This window comes from Hippocampus zosterae, chromosome 14 (assembly GCF_025434085.1).
Source record: "Hippocampus zosterae strain Florida chromosome 14, ASM2543408v3, whole genome shotgun sequence".
Lineage (NCBI taxonomy): Eukaryota > Metazoa > Chordata > Actinopteri > Syngnathiformes > Syngnathidae > Hippocampus > Hippocampus zosterae.
Window position 1 is genome coordinate 15743689 of NC_067464.1, and position 24006 is coordinate 15767694.

Genomic DNA, 24006 nt, shown 5'->3' on the forward strand with positions numbered 1-24006 from the left:
TGCTCACTTAATCTACAACTATAAAGGATCTTTAGAGTTCTTTTGAAAAGATGAATAATAAAAAAATAATACAAACGACATGTATTATTATTATTATTATTATCATTATTATGATGATGTAATAAAATGGGTGTCTCAACAGAAGTAACCCATTTAATATAAATCATTCTCTTCAAAGAGGCATATAATAACTAGGAAAGTTGAGGAGGATTTATATATTTCAAATGACCACAATTTTTTTTTCTGAATTGGTTGTAGATGAAAGTGTTGGATATGCTGAATCAAGAAAGGGCAGCATCAGAGAGGAACAACATAATGCACAGGATTGAGCAGGTGGTTGCGCAAGGCAAAGAGGAAGCCCTGATTGCTCAGGTACACAGTAACATCCAACAAACATTATTTTAAGTTTTGTTAAAGTCAATTTAAACAACCCAATCTGTCACAGAATTTGCATCTGTCACAGAATGCAAAAACACCCTCCAAAGTGTGTGTTACGATCATGCGTTTTAGCCTTTTATGGCAATACCCACATACCATGCAGCTATCCCCAAAAGCAGTACATTTGATTTGTTTTGTGATTTATGCTGTAATGTACAAATTAAGCAGCATGCATTTATTGATGCTAAATAAGACCAGAAAATACAACTCAAGGACAACTCACAATTACATTTATGGACTGAGTTTTATACTCTTGTTCGGAACAGATTTCTTAATGAAAAAAAAAACATTTTTCTTCTGTTCAACAGAAAGCAATGAATTGTGATCTGAAGAAGTGGTGTATGGCCCAGATTCCAATTTCAGTTGAATCCCAGCACTATAAATTGCTTCCCTCCTCGCCTGTGGAACAGTCGGACACTGGACTGGAATCCACTCCCTTGCTTTCTGTAGTATCTGCCGAGAGTGGCACATCACTGGCTACTTACGTCAACATTTGTCCCATGAAATCTACCCAGAGTCTGGGGGGAGACAAACAGGAGCTGATGGGGAGTCGGAAATACTTTGGAAGAAATACAAACTGGTCACCTGGTAAGTAGGAGTAAGTTACAGCTATTCTCCTTTGGTTTGGCTCATTTTTTACTTTCATTTATAAAATTATTTTTGAAAACATTTTCTTGCGAGATCAACGTTCACAGTGCAAATAAAAAATAAAAAATGTGAAAAAACAGTAACAATTGTAAATAGCAAAGCCACCTTACACTTGTTGCATGTATGCTATCTATCTATCTATCTATCTATATATATATATATATATATATACACACACAGTCAAACCTTGGTTTTCGTCCATAATCCATTCCAGAAGGCTGTTCGAAAACGGAAACCGCACTCTTTAAAAAAAAAGTTTATTGAACATGTCCGCTCACAATGGAAAGCGACACAAGGAAGCGTCACTTCCTCGTCTACCCGAGGAAGCGTCACTTTCTCGTGTAAGGAAGGAGATAGGAGTTAAATGGTGCGCTCAGTTTGTTCGAGAACCGAAATTTGTTTGTCATCCAAGGCATAAAAAAAAAAAAAAATTGAAATTTTTGGTCGAAAACCGAATTGGTCGAGAACGTTAGAAAACCGAGGTTTGATTGCATATATATATATATATATATATATATATATATATATATATATATATATATATATATATGTGGCTGGATAGCTCAGTTGTTTTGGCATACGGGAGACGGGATGGTGTGGGTCCTTGGGCAAGATCCTTCACGCTAATACCTACCTCATACAATGATAAGAGACAATAAAATGAATGACATACCGGCTCAGACGTCGCCCGGCCAAACAAGGTCTGCGTCAGGTGCTGGGGAACCTGAGCACCTTCATGAAAAATGGGCTACTGGAACAAAGCCGAGATGGGCGAGATGCGATAATATGGCTCTTTTGGGATGCTACTACTCAAGCAACCCTAGTCAGAGGGGTTACATGCAGAGAATGTGGGCTAAATGGTTACTTCGAAACCCACAGTCACGGTTGACCACGAAACAACTAGTAGCTCAGTGTTCCAACATCCACAAACGACAACTGCTGTCACAACTTGAGATTGATGAGGTACAACGCAGGTTCCATGGTAAGGGTCCCAGGCTGGCAGATCAGAGGAGGAGGTCATACCAGAGATTGGGAGGCAAGCCCCAATGATTGGGAGTCTAGCCCCAATGAATGAAATGCTGAGCGAGGCAGCAACTGACCTGAAAGCTAAGATCATGGCGAGAATGAAACCTGGGCAACCTAGAAACCGATTACAACGGCTATGTGAAGTACCACCTGAAAGTCTCATGGAAAGTGTGAATCCAGCACTGAGGGCAATCCCTACCGTAACGATCACGGAAACCAATGAGCTGATATACGCTTCAGCATCAGTGATCCTTGAGATGCTTGGCTATAAGAGCAACCATGGAAGCCATGAGATATATTACCCACCATGGAAAAGACGGTTGGCAAGTCCAACCTCGAACTGGCAACAAGGAAAGCGCCTACGGCCAAATACCTCCACCGAGTGAGGCAAGTCCTAAGAATAAGTAAGAAAATGGTAAGAATAAGACCCGGGCAAAAAACAGCTATGTCCTGCCAGTGATCAGATACCCTGCAGGAATAATAAGGTGGCCAAAGGAAAAGATTCAGACCACGGACGTTAAGACCCGAAAGCTCCTAACCATGCATGGAGCAATCCATCCCAAATCCAGCACCCTGAGACTGTACGCAAGCCGAAAGGAAGGAGGCCGGGGACTAGTGAGTATAAGAGCCACTGTCCAGGATGAAACATCCAAGCTCCATGAATACATCAAGGAGAAGGCTCCAACGGATGACGTACTCAGAAATGTCTCAGACAATGGGGAACAGAAGATGAGGCGCATGATGCAATGATGCTATGCAGCCAATCACGACATTGGCAGTACTTGCGCATGTGCTCCGCTCATACACGCTCCATAAGAATAACAGTGCTATTCTTATGCAATGCTAATCCCCTTATCATGGCGAAACAAGCGAGCAGTGAATGCGATACGTAGACTCAAACCAAAATAAAAATGAACTGCGGTTCTCTTAGTTTGAAATGTACGGAGACAAAACATGCAGTGAAGTTAAAGTTCTACGCAAATTTTCCATTGGAAAATCAACTAGACTAAATGGAAGCTGGACTACCTCAAGTGACACATTCATCAGAAAATATATTTTTCACTTTAAGTGAGCCAGTCTTAGTTATATTAAAAGCAAACTAATAGAAATTGCTGCTGTAATTTGATTCTTTTAATAAGCCATTAACTTTCTATGATCCCAGGTGTGATACTAATGTGTGGCCACCGCGAACACTTCTGATGTTCTTCACAGTGGTCCTCGTGTGCTCAGTGAGCTTGTATGTTTGCCCAGACATATTAAAAATTTGAGAGAACATTGCTTGCAGCCATTTTTTAAAGGTGGGTGTTGTGGTTTCCATGAAAGAAGGCTTTCCCTGCACGCTATCAAGGAGGGGAAGGCAATCATATTGTCCTGCATGGTTGATGTGAAGATTAAAAGAAGTTCTACCAAAGATTGCTGGGACGAATCAATGTTAATACTTTGAATATCAGATATGCATTTGAAAAAGGAACAGCAGGAGTTAACCCCGAACTTGCTGATGGACACCGACAGTAAGGGATGTCATCAAGCTGAAGAAGTCCGAGAAGGCCTTTTTGGCCTGTGGGACCCGGAGGCAGCTCATGCATACTAACTCACCAAGCAGAGCACAGTTTTTGCGGTTGCCGAGGCAAAAATTCAGGCATGAGAGGACTTCGGCGAGACCATGGAAGCTGATTTCTGGTCGGCTTCGAGGATATTCAGGTCCACCATCTGACATCTCAGGATAGGGAAGCAGTGCACCTTTAACACTATGTATGATGGGGATGGGGCGCTGATGACCTCGACTTGGGACGTTGTGAATTGGTGTACTTCTAAGACCTCCTCAACTCCACCAACATGCCTTCCTTAGAGGAAGCATATTCTGGGGACTCTGAGGTTAGCTCTGCTATCTCTGGGGTTAAAGATATAAGTAAGAGATGGTTTAAAAACTCCTCAGTGGCAAAGCCCCGGGAGTGGATGAGATCCGCCCGCAGTTCCTCAAGGCCCTGCATGCTGTGGTGGTGTCCCGGTTGACACACCTCTGCAACATTGTGTGGTCATCAGGACAGTGGCTCTAGATTGGCAGGGTGGTGGTACCTCTTTTTAAGATCAGAGAGATCACAATCCTCAGCATCCCTGGTAAGGGCTATTCAGGGTACTGGAGAGGAGGGTCTGTCGGCAAGTCGAGTGATCAGATTCAGGAGGAGCAGTGTGGTTTTTGTCCCGACTTTGGAACAGTGGACCCGCTCTACACCTTTGACAGGGTCCTTGAGGATACATAGAAGTTCGCCGACCAGTCTACATGTACTTTTTGGACCTGGAGAAGGCGTGTCCCTCGAGAAGTTCTGTGGGACATGCTTTGGGAATATCAGGTACCGAACCTCCTGATTTCAGGGTTTGGTTCGCATTGACAGCAGTAAGTCGGAATTGTTTTCAGTGAGGGTTGGACTCCGCCAAAGTTGCACTTCATCACCGATTCTGTTCAGAACCTTTAGGGACGGAATTTCTAGGCGCAGCTGTGGCGTTGAGGCGTCCCACCGGCAGGAGGCCCAGGGAACGACCCAGGACACACTGGAGAGATTATGTCTCCGGCTGGTATGGGAACACCTTAGGATCCCCCGGGTAGAGTTGGGAGAAGTAGCTGGGAAAAGTCTGGCCTTCCCTGCTAAAGCTCTTGTCCCTACGACCCATCCTCGGATAAGTAGTAGAGAATAGATGAATGGCCCACACACTCACTACATTTAGTGTTAAATTGTTGAATAAATAAAATATGTAGTCAGAGCGAAGTGAGTCAAATGTTTGACATTCACCAGACATAAAATATTAGAAGTGTTTTCAGACATGCGTCTATCATTTCCGAGTAAATATTCTTTTGTGTGTGTTTTGCTTTTTTGTTCCTGTTTCTAAAATCTCCTGTCAGATGACTATGAGCAGAAAGCCCTCTGCTCCAAACAAAACCGACATGCTTTTGGATTTCTCGTGGATGCTAATGACCTCTGCCGCCAGACTACAGGAGTGCAGGAGAGTGGCCGCAGCTTCTCGAGCAGCAGTCGGCAGTCCAGCCTAAGTATCCAGAGCCCCTTGAGCAATCATCATCAGAGAACAGACAGACGCAGTGGAAAATTAACTAGTGACTACAAGTGTACACAGATGCAAGCAGACTGCACCAGAACACTGGAGTTCTTTGTTGACCCTCCGTCGGAGCCCACATTAATTCAAGAAAGAAATCATTGGCATGCTATGGAGGTAAGTGATTTCAAACTACTGCGCTAGCACCGGTCGAAGATTATACTGTACACCCAAATGGTTTGGTTAAAAAAAAAAACAACAACAACAACAACAACAAAACATAAATCATAACTTATTCATAAAAGCAATATTTCTATCGTACTCCGTACCTTGTGAATAGTTTTTGAAATTGCCAAAGAATTGAGGTGATCCTATTTCTAAAAATGACACTGTTCCTTAGTTGCAAAATGTGTGATCAATGTACACCCTCATTAAAAATCTGCAAATACAGGGTCAAATTCTTGATGAGAATTACTGTCCTGTCATGGTTTCCTCCCTGTCAGATCTCTCAGACAATTTATTTCATGCCGTGGTTTGTTCGCTGCAGTGCTCGCAGATGTATCTCTTCCCTTTCAGGGCAGGATTGTTTAATTTGAAACCCACACAACTCCACGTGATTCCTCAGATGACTCTTTTGAGTAATGGTTGGTGTTGTTTCTCTCACCTTTCTTAAGTACCTTAATGCCAATTTTCAATGCTTCTTCCCACTGATCTGCCCCGTTATCAAACATGAATCATTGTGACCAGTTTGTTCAAGACATCAGGTTCCGCCTTTGTCAGCTAGATCATCCTCACCCAATTTCTCCTAGAGCAGACTTTATCTTTTTCATGACGGTAATGATCTCTCTTGTGGGTCGTTTCTTCAGTATCTTCTGGGCTGTTTTCAAAATGGTCTTAGACATCCTCTTTTTTTCAGATTTGATGTAGTAGGTGCTTCCTCATGCCTCTCTTTTCTTTCCTGATTTTTTTGTACATCCATCCTAAATAATTTGTCTCACTTCCACTCATTCAATATCCTGTGCCACCATTTAATCTCCAACTCTCTGCTTCTTCTTTTCAACATTCTAATTGCATTTCTTACATTTGCTCGACTTATGATGTCACGCTCTTCTCTGTACTCTGTCTTAGTCTTTCCAAAATTCTTTCGTTTCTGGCATTCAAGAACCTGCTGATTCTTGATCTCATTTGTAATATTTCCTCTTCATGGTCAACCAGCCGCAGGTTCTCTTTTTTTTTCGATTCCGCATACTTACAGCTGCTTTTGGGACACATTTGACAATGTCCTCCCGAAGTTTGTTTTCTGTGTCTTTATTCATCATTGTCATCACTTTTGTTTCAAAATGATTTTGCTTTGTTTCGGAATGCATTGGCAATATCATCATTCTTAGTGCCCCCCCCCCCCCCATTTCATTCTAGGATTTTTCTTTTTTTAACGCTTCTTCCTATTCTTCTGTAAATTGATAGGTTCCAATGTAAATTTCATTTACGTGTGGTCAGATAAAGTAGCTTTTCCAACAGTACATTTCTTTTTTTTTTTTTTTAGAATTTCCATGTCTCTGTCCGCTCTTCATTCTGAATCCATCCAGCTCATACCATCTCCCTAATGCACTGTTTAACCAATTCCCCCGCGTTTTATGATTGTCATAACTGTTAACATAGGATACATTGTTTTCTTGGCACCAGTCAAAGCGGTCTACCCCTTTTTGATTACATCGTCTTAATCCAAATAGACCACACACTCCAGATCTTTGGGTCATTTGGTACCAGGCTGCAGAGAAATAATACTGTAATGTATCTCTCCTTCTCCATCCTTCTCTCCCTCAGTAGCGGAGAGAAGGATGCTCGCAGTCGCTGATACTCTTAATAATTTTTAATAACAAAATAAGTAACAAACACACACATTCAAGGAGTTGCTGTTCGCCACAACTCACGCCCATGCGCTCCACACTCAGACTAATTCCCGGAGCCAATATTCCCCCCAACTTGGCTCGTCCCCTCCCGATGATGTCACACAAATACAAGAAACAGATATTACACTGTCCTCCCCTTTATGAAACCCTCGCCCCGAGGGTTCAATAAAAAAAGTCCTCCAGCTGTCGTGGTCTTCGTCTCGGCCTCTGTGGTCGGCCTGGCTCTGAGTCGATACCACCATCAGCTGGCTGGCTCGGGACAACATTGGTGGGATCTGGGGAACATGGATCCACATGTTCTGAACTGGCGGATGAAGCGGACCCCGCCTCAAATACAGGAACACCGCTGCCCCGGTAGGGGGCCAACCTGTCCCGATGTAGGGCAACCTTTCTGCCCCTGGGGGGAACTGCCACCCTATAAACTGCCTCCCCCACCCGCTCAAGTACCCTACATGGACCGTCCCAATGGCTGTCTAGCTTGGGGCAGCGCCCTTTTCTTCTTTTAGGTGTATACACCCAAACCAGTTCCCCAGTCTGGAAGTTCCGCCCCTTACTCCGCACGTCATAGTTTCGCTTTTGACGTGCGCCGGCTTTCTCCAGCTGGTCCCGTGCGAATGCGTGCGCTGCCCCCAGCCGATCCTGCAGTTTCCGGGCATACTCCAGCCCCGGCTGGTCCTCTGAGCTGCCGGGAGGTCTTCCAAACGCCATCTCTGCCGGTGTCCCAATTTCCCGGCCCAGCATCAGCAGAGCAGGAGTACAGCTCGTGGAACTTTGGACCGCTGAACGATAAGCGGAATGTGCTGGTCCCAATCACGTTGCTGGTCCCAATCACGTTGGTGTTTGGAGGTGAGGATGGCGAGCTGCTGCTGCATGGTGTGGTTAAATCGTTCCACAAGACCATCGCTCTGCGGATGCAAAGGTGTGGTGCGTGTTTTCTGCATGTCCAGGCGTTTACAAAGAGCAGCAAAAACTTTGGACTCAAAATTTCTACCTTGGTCACGTTGGAGGATATCTGCAGTCCCAAACCGACAGAACATGCCCTCCAGTAGCGCATCCGCCACTGTCTCCGTCTCTTGGTCTGGCAGTGCGTATTCCTCGGGCCACTTAGTAAAATAGTCCATCGCACATAGCACGTAACGGTTCCCTCTGTCCGTCACGGGGAAAGGGCCCATAATGTCCATAGCAACCCTCTCCATGGGTGCCCCAACCCTCTGTTGCTGAAGCGGTGCGTGCGATTGGTCTTGAAGTCCCTTGTAGGCCGCACACTCGTCATAGCGCCGGCAGAAGTCCTCTACGTCCCGTCGATGCTGACCCCAATAGAACCCCTGGCGCAGCCGTTGGAGGGTCTTGGTGCTGCCAAAGTGTCCTGAGCCGGTGCTCCCATGGCATGCTCTCAGCACCATCTCTTTAAGAGCTCCGGGCACTACCACCTGCAGATATGTAATGCCCCTCAGTAGCGGAGAGAAGGATGCTCGCAGTCGCTGATACTCTTAATCATTTAAAATAACAAAATAAGTAATAAACACGCGCATTCAAGGAGTTGCTGTTCGCCACAACTCACGCCCATGCGCTCCACACTCAGACTAACTCCCGGAGCCAATATTCCCCCCAACCTGGCTCCTCACCTCCCTATGATCTCACACAAATACAAGAAACAGATATTACAATACGTAACTTACATTACCTCTGTTCTATTTATTTCGGAATCTGAAAGATGTTTTGAAAAATGACCGGAAATGGCATTTCCGGGCATTTGGCACCGGGCCGCACAGAAAGAACCTTATTTCGGAATACGAAAGATATTTTATTTTTTAAAATTTCCGGATTCTCCGTTACATCCGTGTGTGTCACGCTTGACTCGCGTCAAACCGTGCTTCTCCGTCACGTGACCGATTACGCTAAAAACAAAACGTTGGAGGTCGCAAAATGAGTTATAAAACTGCCGAGGATCGCAAATGACGGCGGCCTTAAAAGTAAGTTAGAGACAACTGGATTAAAGTTATGGCTGGATACTCTGAAATCGCCACAATAGCACTGTTGCACTGTTTCCGACATCCTACCTATGTGAGGCGGGGGTTCTGCAGCAACGGCGACTAAAACAAAATTACGAAGTAGTCTTGACATAAACCACACACTTGAGGTGTCATTGTCTCCTATTACCCCGAGATATGACCGTCTAGTTGCAGAAAATCAAGTACCAGTCAAGAGGCGAGCAGCGGCATTCTGGACCAGCCAAAGGCGCTTAATAGCGATCAGTTTTGCGGCCAGATTAGACGCACCACACCATAGTTTTCATGCAGCTCATACCATATTATTTTGTTGTATTAATCCGCCACATCTTAAATGCCGGTCCCTGAAAATATTGTCGGACATAAACTGGTCGGTGGGGCAAAAAAGGTTGGGGACCCCTGATCTACAGTACGTCATTCTTGACACGCTTCTTGATCACGTGATAGGTTACCAGTAAAATCAACCACAAGAGCGAGCAAAATGAATAAGAAACAAATGTCTTTGGGAAGGGGAAGAGGCCAGCCAGGAGACAAAAGTGGAGCCCACGACTTTTAAGAATAAGTTTAAGAATAATATTTAATAGACAGTATCAGGTGTTCTACTGAAAATACAGATTTATCTCAATGGCAGATTCCCATGCAGCAAGCCCACTCTGCATGATATGCGGCGATGGTGAGTCATATTTTTCATGCACTTTGTATTTGCGGTGTATCTTATTTTGAAGGCACGTTTAAGCATTACCATAGCGAACAGAGAGTGTTGCGGCCAGAAAGGATGTTCCTCTTGTCTTGATTTGTGTTTATTATCATGTTTTGAAAATTCCACAGTTTTCATGCAGGCCATATCATATTATTTTGTTGTATCTGCCACACCTTCAAGGCCGGTCCCTGAAAATATTGTCTGACATTAATCAGGTCCGTGGGACATAAAAGGTTGGGGACCGCTATTCTAATCGATCATTCTTGTTGTTTGATTGGTTGAGAATTCCTCCCCAACCATACCTAAAAAAAGAGTTAAAACTAGGCCTATAACTTTTACTGAGCTTGATCTTTCATTGTGCTTGGTTGTCCTTCATCGCACCATTTCTGCAACAACTCCCCTCTCAGCAATATCGCAGCTCATGAAGAGTAAGCTTTAGCAGTTCGTTTCTCATTTTCTCCAAACCAGGCTTTGCCTTCCCTCTTGGCCTTCACCTCTTTCAGTAATACTGCATCCCACTTGTTTTTTATCATCATATTTAGCTCCAACTTTTGTCTTCCTTGTACTGACCTGTACTGGACGTTTCATGTCGTGATGTTCAGAGCTTTCTTTTTATTTCTCTCTCTTGCATCTCTTTTTTCTTTTCATTTTTGAGATATTTTCCCTTCCTTATCTTTAAACCTTCAACAATTTTGTTATGTAATCCCGGATTTGAATGAATCATTTTCATTCTAAGTCTGATTTGTGCCCCCCTTCTCCTCACCAACATGCGTATCTCAAAATTTGTCTGAGAAATCTCACGCCAGTATCTTTTTATACAGAGGGAAGAGCTGGCAAGTTTCTTCCTCCTCTGAAAAAAAGGACCCCTCCATTTCCACCTCTTGACATACCTGGAAGGCCATGAGACCTCATGGTCCCTTTGCCACTTCCACTTCCACAGGCACTTCTGTTTCTGTGCTCCCGCTTGCACCATGTGGATGTGTGACCATACCGCAAGCAATTGATATCATTTTCATCATCATCTTTTTCTTCCACATATGTTTTTGTTTTATTGTTTAGTGAACATAAAACAAATACAGTAATAATTTGACAGAAAATAAGGTAGATAAAAAACTAAAAAGAAAGAAATCAGTCTTCATTCAACACAGTTATTATGGTCAAGGGAGTAGAATGAAGTAAAAAATTAATCTAGTCCTACCCCGTTATGTGTTTATATCTACTAAATCATTTTTATATCAATCAGAAAAGAAAAAGTAAGAAGAAGTCTGCATTAAGGCTCATACTTTACCCTTAACCGTGATATTTTTACAACTTTTGGTTTGTATCGGGATTATATACATCCTCACTCTGGCACTCTTGTGTCAATTTTCTCTTGTATTCATAATGGTTATTTCAATACCTTTCTCTATATATCAACTTAGTTATGATTTATCATTATATTTAATGTTTAGAATTTATCATTTTAACTCTGATTGATGTAGGTTGTTTGTACTATTTTTTTTAATTTGTTTTTGAACTCAGCAAGCGATTTACTCATTTTTAGGTCCGTTTCGAGAATATTCCACAGATTAACACCTTTGCTAGATACACTTCTTTGCTTAATGTTTGTTCTTGTTTTGAGTTTTTTGAATAAGTTGGTACCTCTTAATTCATAGTTGCTTACTCGAATTTCGAAAAACTTCTGAATGTTTTGGCAGAGCAGGTTATTGTGTGCTTTGTACATTAATTGGGCGATTTTAAAGTCAACCAGGTCATAAAATGTCATCGTATATAATTTGATCAATAGTGGATTTGTGGGTTCCGTATATTTTGATCTATTAATAATTCGAATTGCTTTTTTTTTGTAGTTTGAGAATAGGGAGTGTGTTTGTTTTGCATGCATTTCGCCATATTTCCACACAGTAGGTCATATATGGTAATAATAATGAGGTGTATAATGTGTACAAAGATCTCTTATTTAGCACTTCCTTGGTTTTGTAGAGGATCCCTACGGTCTTGGCTATTTTTCTTTTTACGTCATCAATATGTGGTTTCCAACATAGTTTTGAGTCTATTACTAATCCGAGAAACTTGGTTTCATACGCTCTTTCTATTTCAATTGAGTTTACCATAATTTTAGCTTGGTGTTTGATTGGTCTTGTGCCAAAAACAATTAACTTTGATTTTTTCAGGTTAAGTGACAATTTATTTCTGTCGAACCAGTTTTTTAATTTGTTTAATTCGTTTTCTACGGTTATCAGGAGCTGTGTCAGATTTATTCCAGAACAGTACAAAGTTGTATCATCAGCAAATAGGACACATTTAAATAGTTTTGAGACCTTGCAGATATCATTTATATATAAGATGAATAGTTTTTGACCAAGCACTGACCCCTGAGGAACTCCGTGAGTGATTTTCAGTTGATTCGTTTTTTTATTGTTGAGTTGCACGTACTGATATCTGTTTTCTAAATAACTTTTTATCCATTTATAAGCTACACCTCTAATGCCATATCTTTCTAGTTTTTTCAATAATATACTGTGATCTATTGTGTCAAAAGCTTTTTTTAGATCTAGGAAAACCCCAACAGTAAATTCTTTGTTGTCTATATTAGTGGCTATTGCTTCCACAAACTCCATAACTGCCATTGAGGTGGTCCGTTTTTCCCTGAAGCCATATTGATTCTCACTTATCAGCGCATGCTTTTGTATAAAGCTATCAAGTCTGCGCGAAAATAGTTTTTCTAATATTTTTGAAAATTGTGGTAGTAGTGATATTGGTCTATAATTTGTAAACAGATGTTTTTCTCCACTTTTATAGATTGGAATAACTGTAGCAATTTTCATTTTTGATGGAAAGATAGCAGCTTTGAATGACAGGTTACATATGTGCGTGAAAGGTCGCACTACATATTCTATTATCTGCTTGATTATTGTCATATCAATATTAAAGCAATCAGTTGACTTTTTATTTTTAAAAGTTTTTATAATATTTGATACTCCTTCTTGTTTTACAGCAGTAAGGAACATCGTGGAGGAGTTTTTTTCTACGTATCTATCTATTTCAAGCAGGTTTGTTGGATCAGGAATTTGTTTTGCTAGGTTACTGCTGATGTTGACAAAATACTAATTAAATTCAGTTGCTATTTCTGGAGTTTTTTCCAAAATAGTATTTTTACCTTTGATAAAATACTCTGGATAATCAATTTTTTTAGGACTATTTCTGATTACTTGGTTAAGTATTTTCCATATTTCTTGTGTGTTACCTTTATTCTGCTCTAATAGTGCATGATAATGATCTCTTTTACTGGTTCTTATAATATTTACCAGTTTATTTTTATAGGTCTTATATTTTTTTTCTGCTTCTTCAGTTCTGAATTTTAAAAACAATTTATATAAATTGTTTTTCTTTTTACATGCATTTTCTATGCCTTTCGTTATCCATGGCTTACTTGGGTCTTTATACTTTTTGGAGACTTTAGTTAATGGAAAATGTTTATCATATAAGGAGATTATGGTAGACTGAAATACTTCAAACGCTGTATTTGGGTCTTCGTTTGAGTAGACCTCGGTCCAGTTTTGTTTTTCTAGGTCTTGCTTAAAGGCATCGATGGAACGTTGGGTTCTTAGCCTTATTTCTGTTATACGAGTTGTTGATTTAGCTTTTCTATCGAAATAATTATGAACAACTGCAAAAACAGGTAGGTGGTCACTTATGTCATTAATGAGAAGTCCACTTTCCATTTTATGATCAATCTTATTTATAAATATGTTATCTATTAATGTGGCCGTGTCAACTGTTATTCTGCTAGGTTTCAGGATTACTGGGAAAAAGCTGTTGCTGTACATAGTATTTATTTACCACCACATATTATTCGTGTTTTCTTATCGTTGTAGTAACTGAGCATATCTGTTAGTTTTTTATTGAATGTGTCAATACATGTTCCTGGTGTCCTATAGATGCAGCTTATGATGATATTTGATGCCTTTTTATTGTGTATTTCAATGGTTAGAGATTCCATTAGGTTTTCTATTGTGTTTGTCAATCTCTCGATTTTACTGCATTTAAGTGCTTTGTCTACATATATATGTGTCAGTAAACTACAATTTTTAATTGTTTTTCCAAATGAAGAAATACTCCCTAACAAATCCACTTTCTGGTTACTCTGAAATAAGATGACATAGTAAAATCTGATACTAACTTTCAACTGTGCCTGGCAGGTGACTCAGCACTTCTTTGAGACTGTGTCCATTCAGTTGGAGCGTTGGTATGAAAGAAAGGTCCTCGAAGTGGAGGAGCAGACAAAGGTCAAAATGGAGCAGGAGAGACAGGAGCTACTGCAACATATCAACGTATTAGAGGAAGAGCTCCAGAAGTTGAAAACTGGCGTGAATGCAGAAACCTGAGGACAAAAATCATTACAAGAATGTTCTCTGTGTCTATGCTAATACAATTAATCAATTTTGATTTAATTCAATCTATTAAGGCACAGGTGTCAAAGTCAAGGCCCGGGGGCCAGATCTGGCCCGCCACATCATTTTATGTGGCCCGCAAAAGCAAATCAAGTATGTCAAGTTCCATGATGCTTGCTAAAGTCTGAACCAAAATTTCAAATTGTCATATGTAATCCATAAAAGCAGTCATTCTTGACTTCTGATTTTAAAAGTACTGTCTATCCATCAATTTGTTGTGCGCTGTGTATGCAATATGTGGAGGTGATTAAACATTTATTTGGTTTCCCAAAATTCATAACAGCTCCCCAGGGAAACCGTAACTACAATGTGGCCCGTGACAAAAATGAGTTTTCACCGCTGTATTAAAGGTTCTCTGGTGCCTATATCCTTGCGAAGTTAAGGAAAGAGGAATTCACTTCAGACTAATCATAAGACATTTTTTGGATGGTTGCAGTAAGCAAGCATAATCTGGTTCATAGAATCCCAGAAGAGAAACAGAACAAACATGCTAACTTCAGACAGTATCAAGGAAAGATCCAATACAGGTACAGTGGCACTTAATCGAAAGACTTTAAATTGTTTCATGACCAAATTCATAACTCAATGTAGTTGTGTTTCAAATCAATACTCCCAAGTGTTAAAAAATTCCAGGGGGGAAAAAAACAACACTTTTTTGGGTCACATTTTTTTTAAATAAAGACAATTGGGCATTGTATTCTAGATACACAGAATCAATCAAAAATATTAAAAATAATTAAACTGATTTTATAATGTTCATTGGGACAGCCCAAGTCCCAGCAACGGCTGTTGTGTGTTGTGTAATGTGATGGCCTCGTGAGTGACTTCATGAATATTACCGGATTGTCTTTGGGTTGTTAATGTGAGTTTTGGCTTACTGTTGCTCCTACAGAGTATTTTCTGCTTGTGTTACTTGTGTTGTAATGCAGATGTGTCACGCTTCAGCCACGTGGGCGAGAAACCAGCTTTTCAGGGGGTCCTGTCTGGCCCATGGGGAGACAGGACAAAACTTTTCATTTTGTCCACTTGAGGTCACACTAACAACCACATAAATAACATTCTGAAATTTACTGAACATTTCTCAGGATTTAACACCTGATATTGATGCACCTGTGAAGGCTAAAGGATCCCAACTTTCAGGAGTATTAATTTCAGGAGTATCATTTATTTGAAGTCGTACCTATCAATACCGTGCACCTCTGCACTGTGAATCATACAGCTCTGTGAAAATGAATACCTCCTATTGGAATATTTTAATTCACTGAATATTGGAACAAATGAGTCAAAGTTTCATTTCAAAGGAGTTTGGATTGGTGGAACCCTTTTGTGTTTTTTTTCAATGTAGTTGCACAACTTGTGTGTTTTTATGTACACATGTACAAAGCAGGGCAGAAATTGAATCCTCTTTCTGAAAAGTTCCCACTTTATTTGATGAATATGGAAATGTATGTCAAATAAAAAATATTTCTGGATACATTCCTCCATCCATTTTCTGAACTGCTTATCCTCACAAGGGTCATGGGGGTGCTGGAGCCTATCCCAGCTGTCTTCAGGCAGTGCTGGGGGACACCCTGAACCGGTTGCCAGCCAATCACAAGAGACACACAACCACACTCACATCTTGGGACAATTTATATAGTGTTCAATCAGCCTGCCATGCATGTTTTTGGAGTGTGGGAGGAAACTGGAGTACCTGGAGAAAACCCACGCAGGTACAGTTAGAACATGCAAATTCCACAGAGGAAGGCCAGAGCTGGAATCGAACCCTGCACCTCTGCACTGTAGGGCAGCCAATCTAACCAATCAACCACCCTTTCTGGATATCAAAGAAGCTATTTTACAAACCCCAATTCCAATGAAGTTTGGACATAGTGTGAAATGTAAATAAGTGATTTACAAATCCCTTTCAACCTCTAATTGTCAATGTTCAGTTTTTGTGCTTCTCCAGCAGGTGCCAGAAGCGGGCCTTTCCCTTCAGCTGGCAGACCTGCTGACAATCACAATCAGCAGTATAGATAAGGACTTTCACATTGTCATTTCTTTGTTGGATTATTTCCGTTGCTCACGACTCTGTCACCAAGTGTTGAATCTTCCAGACGCTCTGTCTTTCATGTTCTTGTTTTTATTTAATTTTAAAATTTCTCGATGTTTTTTGAACTGACCTTTGTAAGTAGTTTTTCATTGCAATGAGCAGTCATGGTTTTGTATTTTACGTGTTTGGGGTTTCCTTGAGTATTTATTGATTGATTTATGTCAGTTTATATGTTGTCCTTGGCTTTTCCATGGATTTTGGGTTGTATCACTTTCCTGTTGTTGTCCAACGTCCTTTTTTGTACCATTTATCATGTATCATTTTTACATGATAAATAAAGATAACATGATACATATTGATACAAATACTATGTATCCAAGCTTGATCATGTATTCAGAAACAGATGGTTTGTTCCCAAAAGGTTTGCCCATGAAACATGTATCTCACAGATATGTTTTATGTGTTTGAAAGTTAAGCCTGTCATTACATGTGAGAACAGGTATTGATAGTTTTTTTATAACACACACACACACACACGCACAAACAAAATCATTATTCTGTGCTTTATGAGTGGATTCAGAGGATTGGTGTCAACAAGTTACCCTTGATGGGGAGATGAGCTGTTGATGATTCAATTTAATACCAAATAGGTCAAAAACATGAGTTAACAGGACTTCCTAATGCGTGGTGGCGAACAAAGGAAAATATGTTGGAGAAATTGATGCAGAGCAAGAAACAGTTGAAACTACTCAATATGCAGAAAAAGGTGGAACTCCCTTTTTGTTGCCCCAAAAGTGAGAACCCCCAAAATACGGGTCTCTTTTGTGCCGAAATGTTGGGACAGTCTTCTTTGATTGGACAATGAGGGAAGTTACTTGAAACTGATAACTTTTATTTTATTTTCTTGCTCTCTGTGTGAGAATCAGAGCATATAGCAAAACTAGCATAAACGACAGGAGGAGAAACTACTTTTTTTTTCAATGAAGAGGGCTATTCATAGAACCGTAGTGATTTTTATTCTTGTGCAGAACCTGTCAAAAATAAAAATTAGTTTTGAGGAAGTGGACACATTGTGCACTCGTCCATTTTTTTAATCACCCAAAAGGATCATTTTGTTCTTGAGACCTTTTTGCCCGATTATGGTCCTTTTTGACAATTTGGGAAATGGCAGCTTCAATACATTGGAATTTTAACTGGAATAACAGTTCTGAGGGATTTCTACCCTAGATGCATGTGGCTGGAATTAATGTTACACACACACACACATATATATATATATATATATATATATATATATATATATATATATATTAAAAAAAAAATCCTCATCTCACCCCTCGGGTGGTGTCCGTCCCTCATTCAGCTCGGGTCCTCTACCAGAGGCCAGGAAGCTTGAGGGTTCGGCGCAGTATCCTTGCTGTTCCCAGCACTGCACATTTCCTCGCACTCGCTTTCCTCTGCCCTTTATCTATGATCACGATATCTGGTTGGTTCGCCATTACCATCTTGTCAGTCTGGATCTGGAAGTCCCACAGGATCTTCGCTCTGTCATTCTCCACCACCTTCGGAGGTGTTTCCCATTTTGACCTTGGGGTTTCCAGTCCATACTCCGCACAGATGTTTCGGTAGACTATGCCAGCCACCTGGTTATGGCGTTCCATGTAGGCTTTCCCTGCCAGCATCTTGCACCCTGCAGTTATGTGTTGGATCGTCTCAGGTGCCTCTTTGCACAACCAACACCTTGGGTCTTGTCTGGTGTGGTATATCTGGGCCTCGATGGCTCTGGTGCTCAAGGCCTGCTCCTGAGCAGCCAGGATGAGGGCCTCTGTGCTGTCCTTCAGGCCAGCCGTCTCTAGCCACTGATAGGACTTCTTGAGATCAGCCACTTCAGTTATGGTCCGGTGGTACATCCCGTGTATGGGATTGTCCTCCCATGATGGTCCCTCTTCCAGCGCCTCATCTTCTGTTCCCCATTGTCTGAGACATTCTCTGAGTACGTCATCCGTTGGAGCCTTCTCCTTGATGTATTCATGGAGCTTGGATGTTTCATCCTGGACAGTGGCTCTCACACTCACTAGTCCCCGGCCTCCTTCCTTTCGGCGTGCGTACAGTCTCAGGGTGCTGGATTTGGGATGGAACCCTCCATGCATGGTTAGGAGCTTTCGGGTCTTAACGTCCGTGGTCTGAATCTCTTCCTTTGGCCACCTTATTATTCCTGCAGGGTATCTGATCACTGGCAGGGCATAGCTGTTTATTGCCCGGGTCTTATTCTTGCCATTGAGCTGGCTTCTTAGGACTTGCCTCACTCGCTGGAGGTATTTGGCCGTAGCCGCTTTCCTTGTTGCCAGTTCGAGGTTGCCATTGGCTTGTGGTATACAAGTACCTAGGTACTTGTAGCTGTCCTCAATGTCTGCTATTGTTCCTTCAGGGAGTGAGACCCCTTCAGTGCAGACTACCTTTCCTCTCTTAGTCACCATCCGACTACATTTCTCAAGCCCGAATGACATCCCGATATCACTGCTGTAGATCCCGGTTGTGTGGATCAAGTCAAGTCAAGTCAACAGTATTTAGAGAGAACAGCCATCACTGCATACAAAGTGCTGTACATGGAGCAATTTAACATGCACAATAAACAGTGAGACAAATCGGTAATAAAGGCGGTAGAAAGCACCAAACAGTAAAATCAAGAACAAATCTAAGTCATGCTGAGTCGAATGTCAAAGAATACAAGTGAGTTTTGAGGAGGGCTTTGAAGATGGGCATCGAGGAGGCTTGCCGAATGTTCAGTGGGAGGTCATTCCAGAGAGAGGGACCAGCAACAGAAAAGGCTCGATCCCCTCTGAGACTCAGTTTAGTTCTTGGTACGTCTAACAAAGTCTGGTCCACAGACCTCAGGCGCCGGGCAGGTGTGTAGGGGCGGATGAGCTCAGAGAGGTAAGGTGGCGCGAGATTATTCCAAGATTTGAAAACAAAGACGAGGATCTTGAAAATAACTCTAAAATGAATGGGAAGCCAGTGAAGTGATGCCAGAGTAGGAGTTATGTGCTCCCTCTTACAAGTACCAGTCAAGAAGCGAGCAGCAGCATTCTGGACCAGCTGAAGGCGCTTAATGGAGGACTGGCTGACTCCAAAGTAAAGGGCATTGCAGTAATCGAGCCGGGTGACAAAGGCATGAATTACTGTCTCAAAGTGTTCATGTGAGAGGAGAGTTTTTATTTTGGCCAGCTGTCTAAGGTGAAAGAAACTGGATTCAACAACGGCACCAATTTGCCGATCGAGTTTGAAATCACTGTCCAGTTTAAGGCCCAAGTTTGAGACTGTTGATTTCAGATATGGAGACAGGGGGCCCAAGTCTACAGGATGGAATGTACAAGGGCCACTGGGACCAAACAATATCACCTGTCTTCTTTCAAACGGAATCCATCTCTCCTTTTGCCCGTTCTTAACGTAGAGCCATAAATTCATAAACAATGAACCCTTCAACTTGCAATAGTCTTAAAAGAATCACATTTAACGGCCTTTTCTCCAGTTCCTCCTATATGAAAATCCAACAAGTAGGAGTTTGTAACAGAGAGCCTTGACAGCCACCAGCCACTTAAGTTGCCACAAAGAGGTCTGCAGGCAATGTTGTAACCACTGTGCAAAAAAAACTACTTCCCACAAAAGCCATGAATAGTAATTGGGTGCCAGTTGCCTATTTTGTAAAGCAAACCTTTTCCATCTGCAGGTATCTGACGACTCGTTTATCTACTCAAACCAACTGACCTTCTCTCCTCCTCCCCGTCATGACATCACAAGGAAGACCCAAATGGTTGTTCCTGTGTCCTGCCACTACAAAAAGTAACATTGACTAAGTGTATGAATAGTTGTAGGCTTGAGACTAGAATTAAAAATTTTCACCTGATTTAATTCCTGGACTGAGAATTCAGTCCATCAACGGCCCTCCAAAAATTCCTACTGCTGGCCTAAAGTTTCTGCAGTTGACATTCGCCGCAATGTTATGTATTCCCAAGTTGTCAATGGTAGAACAAAAATGAGTTCTGTTTTTGTAAGCATGTCATGAGTTCAGGACACACATTGTGAGCAGTTAAGCTCGCTTGCCACTTAAGTTTGTCACTGCGTCTCCAAAGACCTCGCCCTTCTCCCTGAGGCTGATGTCCGGTAAGGGAGAACATTGGTGGCTTTGTGTATAACGTGGTGTGTGTTTGTGCGTTTGCATGTGCTTGCATGTTGAATTCATGTGTTCATGTTTGTATGTATTGTAGATAACTGGACAAGACTGAGGCTGTCAAACGTTTTCTATGTTGGAGACGTGCTCAACCTGGAAGCGTCCTATACCAATTATGGCCCGGAACAGAGACGGCTCTTCATTGACAGCTGTGTGGCAACTCTGAGCCCAGAGGCAGCATCAGTGCCACGATACTTCCTCATTGAAAATAACGGGTACAATGCAAAGAGGTTTTTAAAAAAAAATGTGTATATATATATTTTTTTTTGCATCTAGATTCGCTGATGTCGCGGCAGTTTGTCCCACAGGTGTCTCGCGGACTCAAAACAGCGGGGATCAAGAGCGCGCTTTCTGTCCAGAGTGAGGCCGACCTTCTCCAGCTGCAGCTGGACGCTTTCCTGTTTAACGGGGATGAAAGAAACACGGTGAGAGTTACTGACGGGACACTGACTGCAGTTTCATAATAGATTCTTTCAACTTTTGCCCCCCCTCACCCCCCTTTTCCAGCTCTTTCTAACATGCATGATAAAAGGCACCTCTGAAATGTGGAAGAGCAACAGAGCGGACAAGGTCTGCACTTATATGCATTCAAGGTGACAACTTGGACTTTTTTTTTAACTTCAATGTTCTTGCTAAAGTTCCTCAAATGGTAGCTGTAATGGACACCGTAGCATTTAATATGTCATACACTAAGGCACGTAAACATCCTCTCTGATGAATTTGTGGGAACTCGCTGCATTTCTTCATCAGATGGGAAAACATAGATGGGAGCCCTGACGTGTGTTGTTGCTGTGACACCACCTGCACACAATACTCCTACGAACATCTGAAGCCTCCTGGTTAGACCCTCTAGGAGCCTCTGTAACATGTTCAATGCTGCAATTTTACAGGATTTCATTCTCTTTCAGGTGCCAAGATGCGTGATGTTATTGTTCTCGGCCCTCTTGTGATTCTGCCCAAAAAAGTAGACCAGCAACAAGGTGGCCTATATAATAAATAGTTCTTTTGACAACTGTCTCATTGGTTTGATTTTTATCATGAGAATGTTGTTGCCTTCCACTCGCATCGGGGCCAAGCAGTGCAGCAACCAACCGACTCCAGCAGGTGGGGCTACAACTGCATGACTGATGTGGAAGTATCATTGGCCTTGTATGGTATGCAGCTGTCATATGTGAAATTTTGCAGTTGGATGAATTTGCACAATCATAATGCAATAAACTGCTATGCAATTGTCATTTCATGCATTTGTCATGGCTCTGTTTAGTCATTGCCAGAACATCATACAAGCACAACGGAATATGTATAGTCAAGTCAAGTCAAGTCAACAGTATTTATACAGCACTTTCAAACAGCCATCGCTGCATACAAAGTGCTGTACATGGAGCAATTTAACATGCACAATAAACAGTAAGACAAATCGGTAATAAAGGCGGTAGAAAGCACCAAACAGTAAAATCAAGATCAGGGAATCTATGTCCCTTTCGCTCATACAGCTTTATGTCATCCATGTAGAGGAGGTGACTGATCGTAGCTCCATTTCTGAGGTGGTATCCATAGCCTGTCTTGATGATTACTTGACTTAGGGGGTTCAGTCCTATGCAGAACAGCAGTGGGGAGAGTGCATCACCTTGGTATATGCCACATTTGATGGACACTTGGGTAAGGCTTGCCATCAGCTTCAAGTGCAGTTTTCCACATCCTCATCGAGTTCGCAACGAAGGGTCTTAGCGTCCTGTTCACCTTCTACAACTCCAAGCATTCAGTGATCCATGTATGTGGCATCGAGTCATAGGATTTCTTGTAATCAATCCAGGCTGTGCACAGGTTGGTATGTCGGGACCTGCAGTCTTGTGCGATTGTTCTGTCAACCAGGCTCCACTGGTATCTCTACCAATGCCCTTCTGTGCTTCATTCATGTATTGATCCATGTGTCCACTTATCTTAGCCACAATGATGCCTGACATGAGTTTCCATGTTGCGGAGAGACATGTTATTGGCCGATAGTTGGATGGGACTGCACCCTTCGAGGGATCCTTCATGATCAGGATCGTTCGCCCTTCGGTTAGCCATTCTGCGTGAGTCCCATCCCTCAGCAGCTGGTTCATTTGTGCTGCTCGGCGCTCGCGGAGTGCTGTGAGTTTCTTTACCGAGTAGGTGTGTACCATGTCTGGGCCTGGTGCTGTCCAGTTCTTCATATCTGAGACTCTTTCCTGTGTGTCTGCCACTGGTATGGTAACTGGGTTCTGTTCAGGGAGGTTGCTGTGCTCCTCTCTCAGGGTCACCAGTCATTGTGCACTGCTGTTATGTGCAACCTCCTTCTCCCATATGCCTTTCCAGTACCTTTCACTTTCCAGTCTTGGTGGGTCAGCTCTGTTGTTAGGAGCTCTGTTGTTAGGACCCTGCCACTGAGCGTACACTTTCGCAGGTTGTGTTGCGAACAGCCTGTTTATTCGTCTGGCCTCATTCTCTTTCGTGTACCGCTTTAGGCGGCTGGACAAGGCTTGGAGCCTTTGTTTGGCAGTTTCGAGTGCTTCAGGTATGGTCATCTGGATGTACCTCTCGGGTATCGGCCTTTTCATCACACCTCTCTGGACCTCCGTCAATTGACTTACATCTTTCCGGGTCACCTTGATCCTAGCCTCCAACCGTCTTTTCTACGATGAGTAACGTATCTCATGGCTTCCATGGTTGCTCTTATAGCCAAGCATCTCAAGGATCACTGATGCTGAAGCGTATATCATCTCATTGGTTTCCGTGATCGTTACGGTAGGGATTGCCCTCAGTGCTGCATTCACACTTTCCATGAGACTTTCAGGTGGTACTTCACATAGCCGTTGTAATCGGTTTCTAGGTTGCCCAGCTTTGATTCTTGCCCTGATCTTAGCTTTCAGGTCAGTTGCTGAATCGTTCAGCATTTCATTAATTGGGGCTAGACTCCCAATCATTGGGGCTTGCCTCCCAATCTCTGGTATGACCTCCTCCTCTGATCTGGCAGCCTGGGGCCCTTCACCATGGAACCTGCGTTGTACCTCATCAATTTCAAATTGTGACAGCAGTTGCCGTTTGTGGATGTTGGAACACTGAGCTACTAGTTGTTTCTTGGTCAACCGTGACTGTGGGTTTCGAAGTAACTATTTAGCCCACATTCTCTGCAAGTAACCCCTCTGACTAGGGTTGCTTGAGTAGTAGCATTCCAACAGAGCCATGTTTTCGCATTTCACCCATCTCCGCTTTGTTCCAGTAGCCCATTTTTCATGAAGGTGCTCTGGTTCCCCAGGACCAGACGCAGACCTTGTTTGGCCGGGCGACATCTGAGCCGGCATGTCATTCGTTTTATTGTCTCTCATCATTGTATAAGGCAGGCATTAGCGTGAAGGATCTTGCCCAAGGACCCACACTGGATGGTGTTATATGCTCATTTTTCCCCCAAGTGGTATTCTAACCACCGTCTCCCGTATGCCAAACCGATGCCTTGGTGTGAATGTGGTTTTGGACCGTTGGTCGTCGCACGGTTCT

At 42.4% G+C, this 24006-nt stretch overlaps 2 protein-coding genes and 1 pseudogene across 3 annotated transcripts in view; 2 read left to right on the plus strand and 1 right to left on the minus strand.

Annotated features, from left to right (window-relative positions):
- Positions 1-13938, minus strand: part of LOC127614482 (uncharacterized) — a 60269-nt gene extending 46331 nt beyond the window's left edge. The window contains exon 1 of the mRNA XM_052085817.1: positions 12937-13938. Coding sequence (XP_051941777.1) covers positions 12937-13606 — 670 coding nt within the window. The 5' untranslated portion in view covers positions 13607-13938. The remainder of the gene's footprint in view (positions 1-12936) is intronic.
- The window catches only part of ankrd6a (ankyrin repeat domain 6a), a 66326-nt gene extending 48998 nt beyond the window's left edge, over positions 1-17328 (plus strand). For both annotated transcript variants that reach the window (XM_052085753.1, XM_052085754.1), the window contains exons 10-13: positions 259-372; positions 747-1026; positions 5012-5337; positions 13979-17328. In XM_052085753.1, the coding sequence (XP_051941713.1) occupies positions 259-372; positions 747-1026; positions 5012-5337; positions 13979-14164 (906 nt within the window). In that variant the 3' untranslated portion in view covers positions 14165-17328. The remainder of the gene's footprint in view (positions 1-258; positions 373-746; positions 1027-5011; positions 5338-13978) is intronic.
- A 2929-nt stretch (positions 17329-20257) lies between these two features.
- LOC127615157 (zona pellucida sperm-binding protein 3-like) lies at positions 20258-21792 on the plus strand (annotated as a pseudogene).
- Positions 21793-24006: the final 2214 nt, after the last annotated feature.